The 24086-nt window shown below is 39.7% G+C and overlaps 1 protein-coding gene and 1 non-coding gene across 3 annotated transcripts in view; one reads left to right on the top strand and one right to left on the bottom strand.

The window, feature by feature from the left end:
* Positions 1 to 24086, top strand: part of LOC141139853 (probable cation-transporting ATPase 13A4) — a 203175-nt gene that overhangs the window by 165589 nt on the left and 13500 nt on the right. For both annotated transcript variants that reach the window (XR_012243820.1, XM_073626383.1), the window contains exons 22-28: positions 1302 to 1344; positions 2830 to 2939; positions 6598 to 6694; positions 8243 to 8315; positions 8396 to 8570; positions 13808 to 13977; positions 15264 to 15352. Coding sequence is in view for 1 of the 2 variants with exons in the window: in XM_073626383.1 (XP_073482484.1) it covers positions 1302 to 1344; positions 2830 to 2939; positions 6598 to 6694; positions 8243 to 8315; positions 8396 to 8570; positions 13808 to 13977; positions 15264 to 15352 (757 nt within the window). In the remaining variant the exon portion in view is untranslated. The remainder of the gene's footprint in view (positions 1 to 1301; positions 1345 to 2829; positions 2940 to 6597; positions 6695 to 8242; positions 8316 to 8395; positions 8571 to 13807; positions 13978 to 15263; positions 15353 to 24086) is intronic.
* On the bottom strand, positions 6781 to 6906 carry LOC141141644 (U6atac minor spliceosomal RNA). The gene has a single exon (XR_012244185.1). It is a non-coding gene; the product is annotated as a U6atac minor spliceosomal RNA (small nuclear RNA).

Genomic DNA, 24086 nt, shown 5'->3' on the forward strand with positions numbered 1-24086 from the left:
AAAACTAATGAAAAAATGTCTTTTTTTTCTATAAAAAAAGGTCCCTTTAAGGCCAGAGGGCAGAAGTGACGCTTGAGGTCGCTCCCATCCTCCAAGGGCATAGAGTTGAGTGGGGGCTATCATTCCCTCACTCTACTTCCTCCCCATCAGGATAAAGCATCGGATCGCCTCCGCTACTACCGACGGATCTGGTAAGCGGCAGAGACGACCCGGGACACGGCAGGAGGGAGGGACACCTCTCCCGCTTCCGATAAAAGTGATCTTGTGGAGAACCTACCACGAAGACCACTTATATCTTAAAGTGGACCGCCCACCATTGAAGAATTTACCAGGATTATGGCAGCTATCTGCTGCCATAACAACAGTATTTAATGTTAAAGTAGCAACGTAAATAGACGGTGGGTGGTCCGTAAGGAGTAAAGATGTTTATTGTCCCATCCTTTATCTTTGGCAAGTATCTGTAGGCCCAATGGATTAATAGGGATTTTTTAATTGGTTCTGAGCTGCTAAGGGGACTGAAGTACTTCTTTCCCATTCTGTAAGTGAATTGGGGTTTCCAACAAGTTCATGAAAACTGAGTTATGCAAACCAATCAATGCATTGTGACTACTGCAACTCCCTCCTCATTGGATTACCTTTACATAGACTATCCCCCCTTCAGTCCATAATGAATGCCGCTGCAAGACTCATCCACCTTACCAACTATTTAGTGTCCTCCACCACTCTCTGCCAATCCCTCCACTGGCTTCCACTCACCCAACAAATAAAATTCAAAGTACTAACAATAATTTACAAGGCCATCATTAACTCTGCCCCCAGCTACATCATTAACCTAGTCCCAAAATACCAACCAAACCGCTCTCTTCGGTCCTCCCAAGACCTCCTGCTCTCTAGCTACCTTGTCATCTCCTCCCATGCTCGCCTCCAGGATTTCTCCAGAGCTTCTCCCATCCTTTGGAACTCCCTACCCCAATCTGTCCGACTGTCCGCTAATCTATCCATCTTTAGACGATCCCTGAAAACCTTTCTCTTTAAAGAAGCCTATCCTGCTTCTAACTAACACTGTTTTACTTCCTCCATAAGCTCATCCCCCACAGCTATTACCTTTTGTATCAATTGACCCTTCCTTTTTAGATTGTAAGCTCTAATAAACAGGTCCCTCTGATTCCTCTTGTACCAAATTGTTATGTAACTGTATTGTCTGCCTTTATTTTGTTAAACGCTGCACAAACTGTTGGCGCTATATAAAACCTGTATAACAAAAAATATATATAATAATGATTTTACTGTCACTATTTCAGTTACTTTGTTGGAATGTGTGGAGATGGAGCAAATGATTGTGGGGTAAGCATGCTGTATATTTGTGAATATGGTGAATACATCTATACACCCACTTAAAACTGTGCCAGTATCTGGCAATACAAATGCAAACCTAGTTTTATACCTATATATATATAAGAACTATACTTAAATCTTATTTTTATACTTCCTAACACTAAACCTGTTCTATGGACTGCAACTGACCACCTACAAATATCATATGAAGAATGATATTTTCATGTTATGATTGCACGTACTTTATAGCAGTCCATAGAACAGGTTTAGTAGTTGGAAGTATATTGATAGATATCGCTGGGCTCTTGAAACCCTGCAAATGACATGCCTAGAAGTCACCAAGATTTTTGTGTGGATTATATCTCATTTATATAAAATTATGTTTTGCTTGTGATGGTATGAAGCTAGATACACTGGATTGGATTTACTAAAGGAGTAATATTTGTTGACTTTGCAAATTGAATATTTGCTTAGTTTAATAAATAAGGTGATTTTGTGTTTGCTTTTAAATAAACAATCGTATCAGTAAAACAAACAAACGAAAAATAAAAATAACAGGCTTTCTCATAGCATATGATTGGATGATAATAAAAAAAAATGCAGATTTACCTTATTTACTAAGCCAAGTGAACAATTATTATGGAAAGTGAACATTCATTATTGTAAGTGAACAGTCTCTTTTCCTTTAGTAAATGAACCCCATAGAGTTCTAGGCTCATCCACCAGTACATTTATGGAAAGCCCACTATGTATGTGCCAAGTGTTTCTATAAAAGGTATAGTATATTCTATAACAGCTCACCAAATCTGATATTAGAGTTGAAGGTTGATTAAATAATTCATGAATGTATTTTTACAGACATTTTCAATTACCTGCAGGCTGCTTTTCTGCTAACAATCTTTCTTCATTTTCTCTGCTGTGCATCCTCACAGCTGCCAGATACTATTCTGAGTAGCTATCTTGTGGTGCTGTGAGAGTTCACTGCAGGCATTGATGCAGAGAGAAGTTGTGTCACTTGCTTGCCCCCATCTTCCCTGTCCGCCATTTTCGGAACTTGTATTATTACACTCCCACAATGCATCACATTTCATAAATGGGTGGTGGAATAATTTCATTCAACTTCTCCAACAGTTCTCTGTAGCAGGGGCTGCAGTTAAGTCTCACAGTGCTGGAAGACAGCTGCTCAGGATAGTACCTGGCAGATATGAGGAGGCACAACAGGCTGCAGCAGTCTGCGAGTAATGGGATACATACATTTATACATAACCAATGTGTATGGTACTGTATCTCCCCCCAAAAATATATACTAATCTTCAGTTTTAAGTAAAGTGAGAAGTTGTGACTAGTTGTGAGTGACATAAAGTTTTATCAGAATTTTCGAAGCAAAAACAAAGGTAATAGAACCATTACAATCATTACAAACATTTGTGTAGTACTCGTGTTTCCTCTATTTTTCACTAATGTAATAATTTACCTTTTATCCATTCTTTACAGGCACTTAAAATATCCCATGCTGGAATTTCGTTGTCAGAATTAGAAGCATCTGTTGCTTCACCTTTCACTTCCAAAATTCCAAATATTCAATGTGTTCCAATGCTCATCAAGTACGATTTTTACTTTTTTACACATTGCATAGGTTTGGCTATAAGAAACTGAATTAATGTTTAAATATCAATTGTAACTGGCTTTTGCACATAAAAGGGAAAATGTCCTAAAGCAGTAGAGAAAGGTTGCTTTACGAAGTGAATGCTGACTTAAGCTGTGTTCGCTTTAAAAATCTTATTACTTGCAGGAGAGATTTAAAAAAACAGGATTTTTGCTATGATTTACTAAAAGAGTTTTAAATTTTCACATAATCAGTTGCGTGAAAGTTTACTTCAATTATATAATCCTGTGAAAAGCAAATTCCTGTTCACTTAACTACTTCAGCCCCAGAAGGATTTACCCCCTTCATGACCATTCCATTTTTTTGCGATATGGCACTGCGTTACTTAACTGACAATTGCGCAGTTGTTCGCTTCTGTACACAAATAAAATTGGTGTCCTTTTTTTCCCAGAAATAGAGCTTTCTTTTGGTGGTATTTGATCACCTCTGCGGTTTTTATGTTTTGCGCTATAAACAAAAAAAGACTGACAATTTTGAAAAATAAACAATACATTTTTACTTTCTGCTATAATACATATACAATAAAAAAATTTTAAAAAATCTAATTTCTTCATCAATTTAGGCCAATATGTATTCTGCTACATATTTTTGGTAAAAAAAATCCCACCTTTTGTTCTCCAGGGTGTCTACTAAAAAAAAATATATATATATCATTTTTGGGGGTTATGAGTAATTTTTTAGCAACAAAATGATGATTTTTACATGTAGGAGAGAAGTGTCAGAATTGGCCTGGGTGGCAAGCGATTAATTACTATAAGTAGGTAATATACAACTAATTATTATATATTGTTTTTAGGTAATTTACTATATTTTCTAAAACTGTACTCAAGCAGGTGGCTTAACCACTTCAGCCCTGGAAGAATTGGCTGCTCAATGACCAGGCAATTTTTTGCGATACGGCACTGGGTCGCTTTAACTGACAATTGCGTGGTCGTGCAATGTTGCACCCAGACAAAATTGACATCCTTTTTTTCCCAGAAATAGAGCTTTTTTTGGTGGTATTTAATCACCTCTGCGGTTTTTATTTTTTGCGCTATAAACAAAAAAAGACTGACAATTTTGAAAAATAAACAATACATTTTTACTTTTTGCTATAATACATATACAATAAAAAAATTGAAAAAAATCTAATTTCTTCATCAATTTAGGCCAATATGTATTCTGCTACATATTTTTGGTAAAAAAATCCCAATAAGTGTATATTGATTGGTTTGCGCAAAAGTTATAGTGTCTATAAACTATGGGATAGATTTAAGGACTTTTTATTTTCTAATATTTCTTACTAGTAATGGCGGCGATCAGTGATTTTTAGTGGGACTGCGACATTGCGGCGGACAAATCTGACACTAAGTGACACTTTTTGGGGACCAGTGACACCAATACAGTGATCACTGCTAAAAAAATGCACTGTCACTGTATAAATGAAACTAGCAGGGAACAGGTGCCAGGGACCAGGGGCGATCAAAAGGGTTAAGGAGGTGCTTGCTAACTGTGTGGGGGATGGTCTGACTGGGAAAACACAGAGATCCATGTTCCTGTTTAGTAGGAACACAAGATCTCCATGTTCTCCCCTGACAGAACGGGGATCTGCCTTGTTTACATAGGCAGATCACCGTTCTGCCTCTCTGGGGAGGAATCGCGGGTGGCCGGCTAACATGGCATCCGCTGGACCTGCTGATTGGCTCTCCCTCTGTCCAATCGGCACGCCCCAGAGAGGCTACTGCATGGAGTGACATACAGGTAAGTCACTTTGCACAGCCGGGCTGCATTGCTGCAGTAAATGTGCAGAAGGCTGTCCGGAATTGGTTAAATACATAATCATCTGCAGATGAAATAAGTAAATGAGAATTCGCTTTTCACATAACTGGATATGACGTGAATTTTTAGCCAATTTATTGTGTGAAGACTTCAACTTCTTTAGTAAATAAGCCTCATTCTCATAGAAAAATGAATAGACTCTCTATTCCTTTAGTAATTAAAACCTGTGCATGGAAATTCAATACAGTCCTAACAACAATTTTAAGTCAGCAGTCCCCTCAAAAAATTACCTGTTCCTAATTCAGACAAGCATTTGCACCAGTGTCAGTAACATTAGCAAAATATGTGGCAAATTCAATTAGCTCTTACTACTGCCACTTTAAGAACCTGACGCTTTGGCAGCCACAAATTCGTTAATAACTACTGCTAGCTCTCAGATTAGCAAACTGTCGGGAATTAAGACCAACTGTGAGCTGGCATACAGAGGTATGCCAGTACAAAGATTGTGCAGTTCCATGTGCTAGGAAGCTGTATGTGGAAGATTCTCTGGATGAAAGCTAAATGTATATGGGGCAATGCTCATATTTGGGAAATGACTAGTCACTGGGTGGGCAAAGCCTGATGGGAGCTCACAAAGTCTGCTGCCTCAGTTTTTTTTATGGCAATAAGCATATACTCCAGAATATTATGAAGAGTGATCAGATGAATTGCAAAGTTCTTCTTTGCCATAATAAATTAACTTAATCCCTAAAAAAACATTTCTACTGCACTTCAGCCCCGCCACAAAAGGACCAACTGACATCAAGTCAGTGATTCTCTTGTTAACACAGGTGTATGTGTTGACTAGGGATGGGCTATCTGTTCAAGTCGAACATAAGTTTGACTCGAACACTGGCTGTTCACCCGTTCGCCGAACAATTTGGGGTGTTTGCGGCAAATTCGAAAAGCCACGGAACACCCTTTAAAAGTCTATGGGAGAAACCTAAAGTGCTAATTTTAAAGGTTAATATGCAAGTTATTGTCATAAAAAGTGTTTGGGGACCCAGGTCCTGCCCCAGGGGACATGTATCAATGCAAAAAAAAGTTTTAAAAAGGGCCGTTTTTTCAGGAGCAGTGATTTTAATAACGCTTAAAGTGAAACAATTAAAGTGAAATATTCCTTTAAATTTCATACCTGAGGGTGTCTATAAATGCCTGTAAAGTAAAAAAAATGCCTGTAAAGTAGCGCATGTTTTCCGTGTTTATAACAGTCTATGAGCAAAATGACATTTCTAAAGGAAAAAAAGTCATTTAAAAGTGCTAGCGCTAGTGCTGGCTATTAATGAATTGTCGGTCCTGACAATACACACGGGAAACATGCGCCCCTTTACAGGTATACTATAGACACCCCCCCAGGTATAAAATTTAAAGGAATATTACACTTTTATTGTTTCACTTTAAGCATTATTAAAATCACTGCTCCCGAAAAAAACGGCCGTTTTTAAAACTTTTTTTTGCATTGATACATGTCCCCTGGGGCAGGACCCAGGTCCCCAAACACTTTTTATGAAAATACCATGCATATAAGCCTTTAAAATTAGCACTTTTGATTTCTCCCATAGACTTTTAAAGGGTGTTCCGCGGCTTTCGAATTTGCCGCGAACACCCCAAATTGTTCGCTGTTCGGCGAACAGCCGAACAGCCAATGTTTGAGTCGAACTCATGTTCGACCCGAACATAAAGCCCATCCCTATTAATAACACCTCTACTTCTATTTTGAGAAAATATTGTACATCTCTTAAAATACGTACAACACTGTGTACAACAATGTAATAAGACAATGTTCTCTTCTTACACAGGGAAGGAAGGAATACTTTGGTTACAACGTTCTCTATCTTTAAGTTCATGACCATGTTCATCCTTGTTGGTCTAACTTGCATAGCATATCTATTCTGGGTAAGGTTGCCTTAATTTAAACTTTTCCTTGCTGTTACTGTGAAGATGTTTTGAAGTGATTACTTGCTGGATTATAATTTTTTTGGTTAGATGGTTAGAAGATGCCACGAAGTAACTGGCAATGCCTTAACCGTATACGTGTTGTAAAGGCCCCTGGGACCTCTTCCATCCTTTTACAATTGATTTTTAGATTCTCTAATTACTTTATAAATGTTTGTATAACATTGTCCCACTGTTTTTAAGTGTTATTACTATATGTTCCAGATAGGCTAAATATATTGCTAAAAAGTACTTTGCTGATTATTTTTACCTTACTAAAGAGAAGGAGTTGGCCTTTTCTTACCATGGGCACCAGCTCTGGATTTTTATTACAGAGATATTAAGAGTACTTGATATTTTGATAAAAGTATCCTAAAACTGACTCCCACCTGGCAGCAATGGCCCATTGCAATGTAAATAACTTTTTAAATATTTTTTGGAGCTATCTCCTAAGTCCAGAGATGTTAATGAGGTGGCTCCATAGAAGCTTATCATATTTTTCTGCACAGGTGCTTTGAGTGCAGGGTAGATTTTAGCCAAAGGATGTAATCATTGTGTTCACATATGCTTTTAATGCATTTGCTTATTTCTACTTTTGAATAGAGTATAGACTAGATAAAATCCCTCTCTGATTTTTTTTTGCTGTCTGTGTCACATTGGGGAGATTGAATTTTTTTTTATTGTCTCCTGTCCTGTAGACCAAACAGGAAGTAGGTGGGAATTTCTCCAAAAGAGAGGAGAAGCCTTGTCGTAGGTAGTTGTCACTAGAATAACCGTAATGCACGTACACACGATTGGTATTTTGGTCGGAAAAAGATATGATGGCTTTTCCGACGGGATTCCACTCAAGCTTGTCTTGCATACACACAGTCACACAAAAGTTCTCTGAACTTTCGACCCTCAAGAACGTGGTGACGTACAACACTACAACGAGCCAAGAAAATTAAGTTCAGTGTTTCCGAACATGCGTCAAACTGTTTCCGAGCATGTGTGATTTTTTTTGCACGTCCAAATTGCATACAGACGATCGCTTTTTCAGATAGGAACTTTTTCCGACGGAAAAATAGAGAACCTGCTCTCAATCTTTTGCTGGCTGGAATTCCGCCAGCAAAAGTCTGATGGAGCATACACATGGTCGCATTTTCCGACCAAAAGCTCACATCGGTCTTTTGCTGGCGGCATTTCCGATCGTGTGTACGGGGCATAACCCTTGGAAAATTTACCTTTCCCTCCTAAAGAAAAAAAACAACTTTAACATTTTGCTATAATTTTCTATCACAGTGGCAGTGGTCCTCAGGACCAACAGGGAGAGCACATCTCCCTAGTGGGGACACAGACAGCAAATAATACCTAACCATGGTTTTAAATTCTGCTCCATTGAAAACAAAAAAGAAGTAACTTTGAATATACTATAAATTGCAGACTCACTGCTGGAAACACAGCTCTGTATAAATATTCCACAGGTTATGAAATTATTTGTTTTGCCTTACACAAATTATTTTGTCTTAGAAACAAACCCTTCTTGGAAATTATCAATACCTATTACAAGATTTGGCTATCAATATTACAGTGGCCTTAACTTGTAAGTATCTGTTATTTTAGTATTTTATTGCTGACTTCTTCAATAAGAGACTGTATGACACAACATTCTTCTTTATTTAGTAAGTTTGAATGGTCCAGCACCAAAGCTCGCTCCATACAGACCTCCAGGACAGCTTCTTTCTCCTCCATTATTATTGTCCATTGGTATGCACTTTATCTTCAGTGTGATTGTACAGACAACTGCTTTCTTTCTACTTCTGCAACAGCCATGGTACAATGAAACAGATGTTTTCAGGTAAATGATTACCACGTGGTTTATAGATCTAACCATTGTTTAGCCACAATTTTAAAAATGCAGTTTCATAAGGACAGTGAAAGTCATTTTTTTTAAACTAATGTTGTCATTATTATACTCCCTCACATGGATCTTTATAAAAATCCAGCAATAGGCTAAAGCAAGGATCGACAAACTGTACCACATGCACACAGGTGAGCGCACCACGCCTTTTTCACTGAAACCTGAGCATAGTTGATAGTCAGCCCACAACCTTTTAACCCCCTGATATTATTAATGCGAGGATGTTAGTGTGTGAAAGAACCCACACACACAACTACACCCACCCCCTTACTATGCAGCAGGTATTTTGTGTCCCTGCATTTCTGGAAGTGAAGAGTTTTGGTAGATCTGAGGTCTGAAGTTGAAGAATTTGGGTTTGATCTGAGGTCTAAAGATGCATTCATTTGAACCAGAGTTATGAGGGTGCAGGCATTGGTGTTGATCTGAGGTCTAAAGGGGCTTATTTGAGGTCTGAAAGACATTATTTGGGGTTTTTAAGATATTTGAAGGTACATGCTTTGGGACTGATCTGAGGTCTGAAGGTATATGAACTGGGGCTAGTTCACAGTAATAGTAACAACAAACATGTTTTGTATGTGCACCAGTTAATATAATAATAATTAATGAGCTTACATTGCTATTAGTAGTACAACTATGAGTACAAAAAATAAAAAACAAACAATATGACTAAAGTGTGCTATTGTTCATTGGCATGCTAATGTTTATAAAATTGACACTTTGGGATTGATTTACTAAAGGCAAATTGACTGCGCACTTTTCAAAGGAGCTTACAATCTACGGTCCCTAACTTACATTCATACATACTAGGGACAATTTAGACAGGATCCAATTAACCTACCAGCATGTCTTTGGAGTGTGGGAGGAAACCGAAGTACCCGAAGGAAACCCACGCAGGCACAGGGAGAACATGCAAAACTCCAGGCAGGTAGTGTCGTGGGTGCTAGGCGAAAGTGCTATCCACTGCACCACTGTGCATATATTTAGTGCATAACCACCTAAACTAAACACCTAAAATTGTCCCAATACAGCTAAGAATCCATTATCCAAATATGCCTTCCAACAACGATGTGCAATTGTGAACAATTCGTATCTTCTATGAACGCGTAATGCCTCAGTGACACCAGTGCATTCCACCACATGATATTACAATCTGCTCACCTCCATTTTTGACCTCTCGTCATAAATGAGGTCAAATAGCGTTACATTCAGAGGGCCGTACTTCTTCATTAGGGCTTCTTCAGTCTTACTGAAGAAGACCGCCCCCCCGAAGTAACATGTATAGGTGCAGAGCCTAAGGCCGATGATGTCATCATGTTTCTATGCTGGGATCTCTCATGTTATCTCATGTGTTGGGAAACTTCTCCAAAGTGACTCATGCTGATAACAGAGGAACAAAGCACCGGAGAGAAACGACACTTAGAGCTTTGAAGAGAAACAAATGAACACTGTCGACAGAGGCGTAGCTTGAAGCTTGTGGGCCCTGATGCAAAAGTTGACCTGGGCTCCCCTCACTACTTCCAACGTGCGTGCAGATACATCCACCGCATGCCAAGATACTCAAAGTGGCTTAAGAGTTTTGAGTTCCCAGAGTTCCTCTTTACATCAGAGGACAGTGATTACTGCTGGAGAATCAGAGGACAGGGATCACTTTTTTATACATGTGATGTGTATCTAAGCCATAGACAAGTTCAATAAGAAATGGACCCCATATGTGTGTACTAGCCCTGCAGGAGAGTGTGAAAGTACTATTTGACCTTATTTATGATGAGAAGTCAAAAATGTAGAGCATATTGGTGTCCTTTTATGAAAGTGCGGTAAAATACCGCTTTTCAGTTCTCAGGCATTCTCAGAGGAGATCGCTCTCCTCTGAGTGCCTGTTTATGAAAGTGTGTAGATCGCTTCTCATGTTGAGTTGAGGAGCGATCTACAAACGCCAGGAACTCCTGATAATGGCTCCTATCACTATAATCTCGTGTGATGTAGCGGGATTACAGTATGAGGAACCATAAAATACAAAAGTTTAACACAAATCAGCACACATTATTCCCCAACATATTAATAAAATAATAAAGATAAATTCCCCCTACACAATATACATTAACCTAATTATAAAAAAAACATTGTTTTTATCAATATTTAAAGATCATACATGTCCCTATTTAAATGTGAATGGTGTATAGTAAATGAATGTAATGCACATATGTAATGCAGCTATACAACATTCATATAAATGCAAAATACATTTATAATCATTAAAAAAATAATTTTAATAAAGTATACAAGTATAAATATTTATTAATAAATTAAAATAAAATATATTTCATTATAGATAAACATAAAAATTGATAAACTGGTGCGCTGCGAGAACACTGCGAATCCACTGCAGGTTCCCGCATCGCACCGACTCGCATGTCAGTTCACACTGCCATATGCGAATCGCTGGGGAGTGTCAATACATTGTTAACGACACCCCCAGATCAGCTTGCATATCGCACTGCGAACTGACAGTTCGGACATGAATCGGATCGCATATGTGTGAACACACATGCGATCCGATTCTGGTCCGAACAGAAAAAAGGGTCCTGTGCGTGTTTGCACCGAATGCGGTGCGATATCAGCCATACTATCTGTACAGCTGATATCGCACCGCACAGACATCGCATGTAATGTGAATGGCAGTGTGCTGCGAATAACATGCGATGCCTGTGCAATGTCCGGCATCGCACAAGTGTGAACTGGGCCTAAAAGTTAACAACACCCCCAAATCAGTTCGCATATCGCAGTGCGATCTGCAAACTCGGACAGTAATCGAATCGCATGGGTGTGAACACCCATGCGATCCGATTCTGCTGTGGACCAAAAAAAGGGTCCTGTAAGAGTTTGGTCCGGAGGCAATGCAAATTTAGCAATACTATCTGTATGGCTGAAATCGCATCGCACAGAGATCAGATGTGATTTTGCACTGCAGTGCGGTGCGAATCACATCCGATCTCGGACACCGCAGCAGTGGGAACTGGCCCTAAATCATATTGCATTTGCACCAAAATGGTACAGGACCCTTTATTTGGTCCGCACTGGAATCGGATCGCATGGGTGTGAACACCCATGCGATCCGATTCCTGCACCATTACATAGTTCGCACTGCGATCTGTGAAATGATCTGGGGGTGTCATTAACTTTACATTGACACCCGCAGTGATGCGCAGATGTCAATGTAGGTGCGATGTGAAAGCCCGCACAGGAATCACGCTGGTTCACGCATCGCACAAGTGTGAACCCAGCCAGAGACGTGAACATCTAAAAAAATATATATCTATATATAGATATATATATAGCTATATATAGCTATATATATAGCTATATATATACCTATATATAGATATATATATATATATATATATATATAGCTATATATATATATATAGCTATATATATAGCTATATATATAGCTATATATAGATATGTATATATATATATATATGTATATATATGTATATATATATATACACTATAAATTCCTATCCTGCTGGTTTTGGGGTGTGTAATGGTGGGGAAGGTGTGCTATGACTGTTTGGTGAAAGAAAGAAGTCAAAAGACTTCTTGCTTTCTCCAGAATATCAGCCAGTTTCATGCTTCTCACTCTGATTCTCCACTTCTGAAATGGTGAATCAGAAAGTAAGAATTCTGCCACAGATCGCCAGTGAGGTGCTGAGATCGCACCTTCATAAACTGGCCGTTTCTGTGAAGTCAGTTACAAATTCTCACTGTGCTGAGATAATCAGCGGAGAACATGTTCTCCACTGATTATCTCAGTTTCATAAATTGGTAATGACCTGAGATCAGCCGTGAGACTCGGGATCGCTGCTGATCTCAGTTTCATAAAAGGACACCATTGTAATATCACGTGGTGGAGTGCACTGTTGTCACTGTGGGATTACACATTCATAGCAGATTTTTAATTGATCACAGTTACACACAAGTGTTGGAAGGTATATTTGGATACACTGTGCATATGAGTATTTTTGCTGTATGTCTTGGTTTGTCATTTTTAAACAGACAAAACATGGGGAAATGTGCATATATTGATAAGATGTACTAAATATGTTTTGTTATAAATATATACAGTACAGTGCTACTCTCTTAAAATTGCAAATCTGTGTTCATGAATAAAACAATTCACTACATTAAATATAGTCCCAATACAAATATATGTATAAAATCTTGATCAGTGAACATCCATAGGTATAAATCATCACCATGCTCTTCTATGGGCAATTGTGTACACCTCCACCAGCCAATATTTTTGCTCACCTCAACAATGAATCAGATGGACTCAAAAAAAATGTATATTTTCTCCACTTGTCTATGGTCTCTGTCGTTCTTAATGACTCAGATGTAAGATTAGCCCTCAACTGCTTCTCCAGCCTGCCAAGTGATTCCAAAAACATTATCACCCACCTATTGGAATCACTCGGGAGGCTGGAGAAGCAGTTGAGGGCTAATCTTACAGCTGAGCCATTAAGAACAAGAGAGAAAATATTAATTTTTTGAGTCTATCTGACTCATTGTTGAGGTGAGCAGATATATATTATCTGGTGGAGGTTTACACAATTGCCCATAGAAGAGCACAGTGGTGATGTATACCTGCAGATGCTCACTGATCAAGATTTTATACATATATTTGTATTGGGACTATATTTAATGTAGTGGATTGTTTGATTCATGAACACAGATTTTCAATTTTAAGAGCGTAGCGCTGCACTGTATATATTTATATTCATTTTGTGCATAGTGAGGTGTTTTAATTAGAGTGTTCCACAGCTGTGTTGTTTTGATATATATGATTTGCACAGTATTTGGTATATATATTTTTTTTGAACAATAATTTGCACTTAGCACTTTAATTATAATTAGGGGTGGCGCTGATTGTTACATATACACCAAATATGTTTTGTTGTTACTGTGTTCATACATACACTTACATTTAAATTCAAATAAAAAAATCTACTTTTTCTATTTTTTTTTTCACTTGAACACCACATATTTTCATTTTCTGCCATTAGAAACTGTGAACGTTTTCAACCTGTAGCAAATTTAAAATAAAAAAACATATATACAGTATATATTTGAGTGAACTTGACACAGTTTGACTTTTCTTTATTTCTAATTGGCAGTGCCTGTCTACCATTAAACCATAGCATGGAAAATGTTACCATAAGAGAACATCGGTTTGCAGAGAACTTTATCACCACGACAATGTTCCCTATAACAGGATTCAACTTAATTATTCTAGAGTTTGTCTTCTCCAAAGGACGACCATTCAGACAACGTTTATATACTAACTGTGAGTTGCAATTTCCTGTATGAATGTAAAAAATAATTCAATGTATGTTTATACCCTTTACCTCTACCTTCCTGCTGACATCATTGCTGCGTGCATTATAGACACCAGTGCAGGATTTGTGTCTCTGCCCCCCCTATGCTTGGCCTACAACTGGCCAGTCACAACACAATCCCTGATGATGCTTTGGCTGTGCATTTTGTGATAGCCAAGAGTTGGTGTTCTATCTAGTGGGACTAATAGCTGCAAAACTATGAAAATGCTGCTGCAATTTGACTTTTGGCTAACTTAGTGACTATCTATCTATCTATCTATCTATCTATCTATCTATCTACAGTGGGGACGGAAAGTGTTCAGACCCCCTTAAATTTTTCACTCTTTGTTATATTGCAGCCATTTGCTAAACTCATTTATGTTCATTTTTTTCTCATTAATGTACACACAGCACCCCATATTGACAGAAAAAACACAGAATTGTTGACATTTTTGCAGATTTATTAAAAAAGAAAAACTGAGATCTGTATCTCTGGAGCTCAGCCACAGTGATCTTTGGGTTCATCTTTACCTCTCTCACCAAGGCCCTTTCCCCTGGCCAGCTCTAGGAAGGGTTCTGGTTGTCCCAAAGGTCTTCCATTTAAGGATTATGGAGGCCACTGTGCTCTTAGGAACCTTAAGTGCAGCAGACATTTTTTGTAACCTTGGCCAGATCTGTGTCAGATCTGTCTCTGAGCTCTTCAGGCAGTTCCTTTGACCTCATGATTCTCATTTGCTCTTACATGCACTGTGAGCTGTAAGGTCTTATATAGACAGGTGTGTGGCTTTCCTAATCAAGTTCAATCAGTATAATCAAACACAGCTGGACTCAAATGAAGGTGTAGAAGCATCTCAAGGATGATCAGAAGAAATGGACAGCACCTGAGTTAAATATATGAGTGTCACAGCAAAGGGTCTGAATACTTAGGACCATGTGATATTTCAGTTTTTCTTCTTTAATAAATCTGCAAAAAAGGTCAACAATCCTCTGTTTTTCTGTCAATATGGGGTGCTGTGTGTATATTAATGAGGAAAAAAAAATGAACTTAAATGATTTTAGCAAATGGCTGCAGTATAACAAAGAGTGAAAAATTTAAGGGGGTCTGAATACTTTCTGTCCCCTATCTATCTATCTATCTATCTATCTATCTATCTATCTATCTATCTATCTATCTATCTATCTATCTATCTCACAGTGCAGTGGTTGAACACTATCAATAATAATGATTATAATGCATTTATATTTTTCTTTTTAGATCTACTTACCCTTTTGATGATTGTGCAAGTGACAGTTTATGTTTTTGTGTTGTTTGCTGACATTGAAGATATGTACACTGTTCTGGAGGTATAGTATTTTGTAACAATTGTCTTAATTATTGTAAAAGACTGCCCAGTATAAAATAAGCATAACTATGAGTACTTATTTTAGCTTTATGAGCAATCTTAGGTAATTGATAAGTACATTTTTTATTTTTTTTTAATGAAAAAGTCAAGTTTTTGTTGTGTTGTTAGAATATAAATATTGTTATTTCTGTATATATTGAAGAAAGCTTTAACAAGACCTTATTTTCCAAATAGAATGATCAAAAAAATAAAGTTTGATAACCGTTTTTCCCCGAAAATAAGACCTACCCCTAAAATAAGATCTAGTGCTATTTTCCAGGAGGGCTGCAATATGAACACTACTCCGAAAAAAAGCCCTAGTTTAAAATGCTTGTAAAATCATATAATCCACTCTATTACAGTAGTATATAAAATGTACAGTGTGTGTGTTTCTGTAATATAATTGCGGGAAAGAGAGCTCCGGTGGGTCACAGAAGCGCAGAGCGGCACTATAACGAAGATATTTGGCGTAATTATATTACAGAAACACACACATTGTACATTATATACTACTGTTATAGAGTGGATTATAGGATTTTACAAGCATTTGACCTCAGTTCACACTGGGGATTCCTGTCAGGCAGGGAGAGAGAGGGGGTGAGAAGACCTACCCCGAAAATAAGCCCTACTGTGTCTTTTGTTGCCAAAATTAATATAAGACCCAGGCTTATTTTCGGGTAAACACTATATATATATATTTTCTTCAAAAAGTTTCCTCACTTTTTTAACGTTTTTTTAAATATTTCGTTAAATATAAAAAAGCGCAGAAACTTTTTTAAGACTCCTTGTATATACAATATATATATTTCCAAATTCTCCTTTAAGCCCTGCATCAAATCACTCTTCAAATGTTGCCAATTTCACTCTCTTCTTACTTTCGCCTCGACTACTGCAACTCCCTCAGTATCTACTATCCCTCTTTTCCAATCCCTCCATGGGTTTCTGATTGCTTAACAAATACAATTTTAAATATTGACAACTTACAAGGCAATCTAAAACTCTGTCCCCAGCTATATTCACAACCTCATTTCAAGATATAAACCAAACCATCCTCTTCACTCCTCCCAAGACCTTTTTCTTTCTAGATTCATTATCACCTCCTCTCTTGCTCACATTCAGGACTTCTTCAGAGCCTCTTCCATCCTCTGGAACTCCCTATCACAATCTGCACAGCTATCTCTTACAATGTCAGCCTTTAAGTGATCCATGATAACTCTTCAGTACAGGCAAGTCCATCTTTTCTCAGTCAGCTCGTTCCCACACATCTACTACCTTTTATATCACTTCCCCCCCTTTTAGATTATAAGCTTTCATGAGCAGTGCTCTCCAAACCCTCTTTTCTTAAATTGTATTATAACTGTAATGCCTCCCTTTATTTTGTCAAGCTCTTTGTTTAACTGTTCAGAAAAACCAAAAAAACATTCTGGAGGGCACATTTTTTATTGCTGCAGTTCCACCTCCTAAGTAGCTGCTGGGTGTTTTGGGTTGTTTTTGGATGTTTTCTATATAATATTTTCCAAATTGATTTAATCATGACCAAACTGTACCTCTATCGATCTGTCTATCTATCTATATATTTCATTCATGTATCAATTTATTTAAAACTATTTCAGAGGGTTTATTTTCCGAGGGTTTATTTCCCTATGTTGCAAAGTTCACAAACAAACAAATGCCCAAATCCCACCCCCAACCAGCCCCAAAGCCCACCCCCAGACACACCTTCCTTAGAGGAGAGAAGTACAGCAGCTATAAATATATCAACGAATCCGCGCTCATAGACTGACTCACACCTGCAGCCCCCCTAGGTAGGAAGGGGACACCTATGTGATCCCCCAAGAATATGGATCAAAGTATAGGGAGTGGCGCTGTGTTAGGAGTATAGATAAAAATTAGCAAGAAGTACAAATGTAAAAAATAAAAGTGTAAAGAATAAGAAATTTTTTGGTATAATCCAAAAATTACTTACAGAAAAAAAAAAATATATATATATCCTTGTGTTAGTGAAAACACCTTGAACAGGTGAAAATTAATACTATATGTGCAAAAAATCGCAAATATTAACCACTTGAGCCCCGGACCATTATGCTGCCTAAGGACCAGAGGTCTTTTTCCAATTTGGCACTGCGTCGCTTTAACTGCTAATTGCGCGGTCATGCAATGCTGTACCCAAACGAAATTTGCGTCCTTTTCTTCCCACAAATAGAGCTTTCTTTTGATGGTATTTGATCACCTCTGCCGTTTTTATTTTTTGCGCTATAAACGGAAAAAGACCGAAAATTTTGAAAAAAAATGATATTTTCTACTTTTTGTTATAAAAAAAATCCAATAAACTAAATTTTAGTCATACATTTAGGCCAAAATGTATTCGGCCACATGTCTTTGGTAAAAAAAATGTCAATAAGCGTATATTTATTGGTTTGCGCAAAAGTTATAGCGTCTAAAAACTAGGGTACATTTTCTGTAATTTACACAGCTTTTAGTTTATGACTGCCTATGTCATTTCTTGAGGTGCTAAAATGGCAGGGCAGTACAAACCCCCCCCAAATGACCCCATTTTGGAAAGTAGACACCCCAAGGAAATTGCTGAGAGGCATGTTGAACCCATTGAATATTTATTTTTTTTGTCCCAAGTGATTGAATAATGACAAAAAAAAAAAATATTTACAAAAAGTTGTCACTAAATGATATATTGCTCACACAGGCCATGGGCCTATGTGGAATTGCACCCCAAAATACATTCAGCTGCTTCTCCTGAGTATGGGGATACCACATGTGTGGGACTTTTTGGGAGCCTAGCCGCGTACGGGGCCCCGAAAACCAATCACCGCCTTCAGGATTTCTAAGGGTGTAAATTTTTGATTTCACTCTTCACTGCCTATCACAGTTTCGGAGGCCATGGAATGCCCAGGTGGCACAGAACCCCCCAAAATGACCCCATTTTGGAAAGTAGACACCCCAAGCTATTTGCTGAGAGGCATATTGAGTCCATGGAATATTTTATATTTTGACACAAGTTGCGGGAAAGTGACACTTTTTTTTTTTTTTGCATAAAGTTGTCACTAAATGATATATTGCTCACACAGGCCATGGGCATATGTGGAATTGCACCCCAAAATACATTTAGCTGCTTCTCCTGAGTATGGGGATACCACATGTGTGGGACTTTTTGGGAGCCTAGCCGCGTACGGGGCCCCGAAATCCAATCACCGCCTTCAGGATTTCTAAGGGTGAAAATTTTTGATTTCACTCTTCACTGCCTATCACAGTTTCGGAGGCCATGGAATGCCCAGGTGGCACAAAACCCCCCAAATGACCCCATTTTGGAAAGTAGACACCCCAAGCTATTTGCTGAGAGGCATGGTGAGTATTTTGCAGCTCTCATTTGTTTTTGAAAATGAAGAAAGACAAGAAAAAAATTTTTTTTTTTCTTTTTTCAATTTTCAAAACGTGACAAAAAGTGAGGTCTGCAAAATACTCACTATACCTCTCAGCAAATAGCTTTGGGTGTCTACTTTCCAAAATGGGGTCATTTGGGGGGGTTTTGTACCACCTGGGCATTCCATGGCCTCCGAAACTGTGATAGGCAGTGAAGAGTGAAATCAAAAATTCACGCCCTTAGAAAGCCTGAAGGCGGTGCTTGGTTTTCGGGGTCCCGTACGCGGCTAGGCTCCCAAAAAGTCTCACACATGTGGTATCCCCGTACTCAGGAGAAGCAGCAGAATGTATTTTGGGGTGCAATTTCACATATTCCCATGGCATGTTTGAGCAATATATCATTTAGTGACAACTTTGTGCAAAAAAAAAAAAAAAAAATTTGTCTCTTTCCCGCAACTTGTGTCGCAATATAAAATATTCCATGGACTCGACATGCCTCTCAGCAAATAGCTTGGGGTGTCTACTTTCCAAAATGGGGTCATTTGGGGGGGTTTTGAACTGTCCTGGCATTTTATGCACAACATTTAGAAGCTTATGTCACACATCACCCACTCTTCTAACCACTTGAAGACAAAGCCCTTTCTGACACTTATTGTTTACATGAAAAAGTTATTTTTTTTGCAAAAAAATTACTTTGAACCCCCAAACATTATATATTTTTTTAAAGCAAATGCCCTACAGATTAAAATGGTGAGTGTTTCATTTTTTTTTTCACACAGTATTTGCACAGCGATTTTTCAAACGCATTTTTTGGGGAAAAAACACACTTTTTTAAATTTTAATGCACTAAAACACACTATATTGCCCAAATGTTTGATGAAATAAAAAAGATGATCTTAGGCCGAGTACATGGATACCAAACATGACATGCTTTAAAATTGCGCACAAACGTGCAGTGGCAACAAAATAAATACATTTTTAAAAGCCTTTAAAAGCCTTTACAGGTTACCACTTTAGATTTACAGAGGAGGTCTACTGCAAAAATTACTGCTCTCGATCTGACCTTCGCGGTGATACCTCACATGCATGGTGCAATTGCTGTTTACGTTTGACGACAGACCGCCGCTTGCGTTCGCCTTAGCGCGAGAGCAGGGGGCGACAGGGGTGCTTTTTTTTTTTTTATTTTTTTCTTTATTATTTTTTTGCTTTTTTTATCTTATTTTTAAACTGTTCCTTTCATTTTTTTTTTTTTAATCATTTTTATTGTTATCTCGGGGAATGTAAATATCCCCTATGATAGCAATAGGTAGTGACAGGTACTCTTTTTTGAAAAAATTGGGGTCTATTAGACCCTAGATCTCTCCTCTGCCCTCAAAGCATCTGACCACACCAAGATCGGTGTGATAAAATGCTTCCCCAATTTCCCAATGGCGCTATTTACATCCGGTGAAATCTAAGTCATAAAATGCTCGTAGCTTCCGGTTTCTTAGGCCATAGAGATGTTTGGAGCCACTCTGGTCTCTGATCAGCTCTATGGTCAGCTGGCTGAATCACCGGCTGCATTCTCAGGTTCCCTGTTGAGACAGGAGAGCCAGAGAAAAACACGGAAGACGGTGGGGGGGGGGCATTCCCCCCCACGGCTTGTAAAAGCAGTCTAGAGGCTAATTAGCCACTAGGATTGCTTTTACATGAAAGCCGACCGCTGGCTGAAAAGAATGATACCAAGATGATACCTAAACCTGCAGGCATCATTCTGGTATAACCACTCAAAGTCGTGAATGGCGTACCTGAAGACAAAAAAATTGTTAACAATAAAGCACAGTAAACGGTAAAGTATAAATAATTACATACCTGAAAAACAAACATGATAAAACATAATAACAATAAAACATTGCAGAATAGAATACAGTAAAAAAGAGCAGAACAATAGAGAGAGAGAATAGAGAGAGAGAGAACAATAAAACGACAACTATTTTTTTTAATTTTATATATATATATTTTTTTTACACTTTTTTTGTAACTAACTTTTATAACTGTAACAGGTTCCAGGTTCGGGTCTCTCAAAATGCGATGGCATCTTGGGAGACCCTGTGAAAGTGCGCCTAGTCTGTGCAATGCTGTACCCTACGCTAATACTCAACTAGTGTATGGTAGCGTTCAAAACATTCACCAATGCAAAGACCAGGATTGTCAGGACAGGAGGGACAATAATAGCGGGTGTCACGCCTATATCCGCGCTTGCTGCAGACACAACATCTTTTTTGGGGGGGGTTCGTTGGGTAGGGGTACTCGGGAGGACATAAAAATGGCTCTCATGCAGCCGACTGCATTTGGTTGGGGATGTGAATGGGGGAAGTACGGGCGCTGCAGAAGCGGTGGGTTCCCAATTAGGATTGGCGAATGCAGCAGGAAGGGCACTATGGGCATGACGGGCCTGTGTTTGTCTATTTGGTGGCAGCGGGACACTACTTGTGCTTGCCACCTCACCAGCTTGAACTGCACTTATGGGACTCGCCACGTCACCAAGTGTTACTGCAGTGCTGGTTTGACTACGACCGGGGTGTACTACGCCGCTGGTGCTTGCCAGTTCAATAAAAAGCTACCAAAAAAACTGTTAGCGATCGCAGGGATCAGGCCTGACTCTGCGAACGCTGCAGTTATGCGTTAAGTGTTTTGTAAGTGACAGTGATCGATCGATACTGCACTTGGATGGGCTGGGCTGGGCCGGGCGGAGGGGCAAAATGCAGGTGCTAGCAGGTATCTGGGCTGATCCCGCTAACACTGCGTTTTTGGGAACCCTAAACTGCTGGGGACGCTAGTATAGATCTGATCAGATCAGATATTGATCCGTTCAGATACTATACCACTAAGGGAGGTGTATGCTGCGTGCGTGGGTGTTAGCGGTACTGGCGCTAACCTGACGCTGCCTGGGGCCGGTGCTTGCCAGTTCACCAAAATACTACCAAAAAAACTGTTAGTGATCGCAGGGATCAGGCCTGACTCTGCGAACGCTGCAGTTATGCGTTTAGTGTTTTGTAAGTGACAGTGATCGATCGATACTGCACTTGGGTGGGCTGGGCGGAGGGGCAAAACGCAGGTGCTAGCAGGTATCTGGGCTGATCCCGCTAGCACTGCGTTTTTGGGAACCCTAAACTGCTGGGGACGCTAGTATAGATCTGATCGGATCAGATATTGATCCGTTCAGATACTATACCACTAAGGGAGGCGTATGCTGCGTGCGTGGGTGTTAGCAGTACTGGCGCTAATCTGACGCTGCCTGGGGCGACGCATATCACCGCCGGGCGATTAGGGGGCTAAACCTTTATTCGGTAATAAACGGCGGGTGCCCTGACACTATAAAAAATAAACGAACTAACCAGCGTCAACCGTAACGGTTATACGGTGATCAGTGGTGAAAGGGTTAACTAGGGGGCAATCAAGGGGTTAAAACATTTATTAGATAGTATATGGGGGTCCCTGATGCTATAAAACGCTGACGGCGAACCTAAATATTTACCTCACTAACTAGCGTCACCAGCAACACTAATACAGCGATCAGAAAAATGATCGCTTAGCGACACTGGTGACAGGGGGTGATCAAGGGGTTAAAACTTTATTAGGGGGGGTTAGGGGGGTACCCTAGACCTACAGGGGGTAACAGTAACTGTGCTAACACTGTAACTGTCACAAACTGACACCATGCAGTAATCAGAAAAAAAAAAAAAAACCTGCTTGGTGTCAGTTTGTGACAGGGGGGGGTGATTGGGGGGGGATCAGGGGGCGATCGGGGGGGGGATCAGGGTGTTTTGTATGCCTGGCATGTTCTACTGTGTGTGTGTGTTGTGCACTCACAGTGATGTCTGTGAGTGCACAACGGTAGTTTCCGTTCCAGCGCCGAGGGGAGATGACATAATTTCCTTTGCTGCTGTTTAGCATACAGCAGCAAAGGAATGTTCCCATTGGCCGGCGGCGATCGCGAGGGGGGGGCCACGAACGGATGGCCTCCCCCTCCACTTCGATCGCCGGGGAACAAAACGGGACCGCCTCGGGCACGGGGGGGGGGGTCCGATCGGACCCCCCACCCACGGGAGGCAAATCACGTACATGTACGTGATTTTGCCTGCCCGTGCCGCCTTGCCGACGTACATCGGCGTGAGGCGGTCCTTAAGTGGTTAAGCAGCATCACTAAATAACATAATTACATCTTCACATGAATATAAAGTGATAAAGTGCCAAAAACAATAATTGTCCACCAATAATGTGTAAATGTGCAATAATTATACGCAATAAAAATCATTAATATTGTGTCAAAATCGCAGCTAAAAATCAAAAAGCCATATGTTGTTTGGTGCAAAAAAGTTCATAGCAATTGTGCAGAAAATTCTTCTTAGGTGATAAAGTGCCGTGCTGTAACACCTGGTGGTCCCCCCAATGTGGTTGCACTCACCGGAGCGCTCCACCCCTGCAGGGGTACGAGCGTGTAATGTTGGTCCTGTCACTCCAGTCCTATAGGTGTCAGTTTCCTTCCACGCGTCCCATTTCCAAAAAGCAGCTGTATACACAGAGAGGTGGGGACTTCCTGTCCCTTGGTATTAAAAGTCCCCACTGGATATCCGCTTGAGTAGTAAAAAATATTAGAAGAAAAGTATCCACATAGCGTGATTCTGTTTTAAAAAATATCCATTTATTTGCATAAAAAACAGTCCAGTCGCATTAGCCTGGTAACACACTAGTGGTTAAAAAGTATCTAAAAATAGTTACAAACTGGGAGAGGGAGCTCACAGTCTCCTATACTCTCCCTGTAATCCGGGGCCGCAGCGTCAGCGTGAACCGCCGCTTGCGTTCCACCGGTCAAAGTTCCGGAACCACGATCCGCGGAAATGACGTTGTGCGTGCCAAGATAGTCCCGCCTTACGCGTTTTGTCACACGGAGGTCACCGGAGGCGCTGCCGTCCGTGTGACAAAACGCGTAAGGCGGGACTATCTTGGCACGCACAACGTCATTTCCGCGGATCGTGGTTCCGGAACTTTGACCGGTGGAACGCAAGCGGCGGTTCACGCTGACGCTGCGGCCCCGGATTACAGGGAGAGTATAGGAGACTGTGAGCTCCCTCTCCCAGTTTGTAACTATTTTTAGATACTTTTTAACCGCTAGTGTGTTACCAGGCTAATGCGACTGGACTGTTTTTTATGCAAATAAATGGATATTTTTTAAAACAGAATCACACTATGTGGATACTTTTCTTCTAATATTTTTTACTACTCAAGCGGATATCCAGTGGGGACTTTTAATACCAAGGGACAGGAAGTCCCCACCTCTC

Source organism: Aquarana catesbeiana, linkage group LG04, assembly GCF_042186555.1.
Source record: "Aquarana catesbeiana isolate 2022-GZ linkage group LG04, ASM4218655v1, whole genome shotgun sequence".
Taxonomy (NCBI): domain Eukaryota; kingdom Metazoa; phylum Chordata; class Amphibia; order Anura; family Ranidae; genus Aquarana; species Aquarana catesbeiana.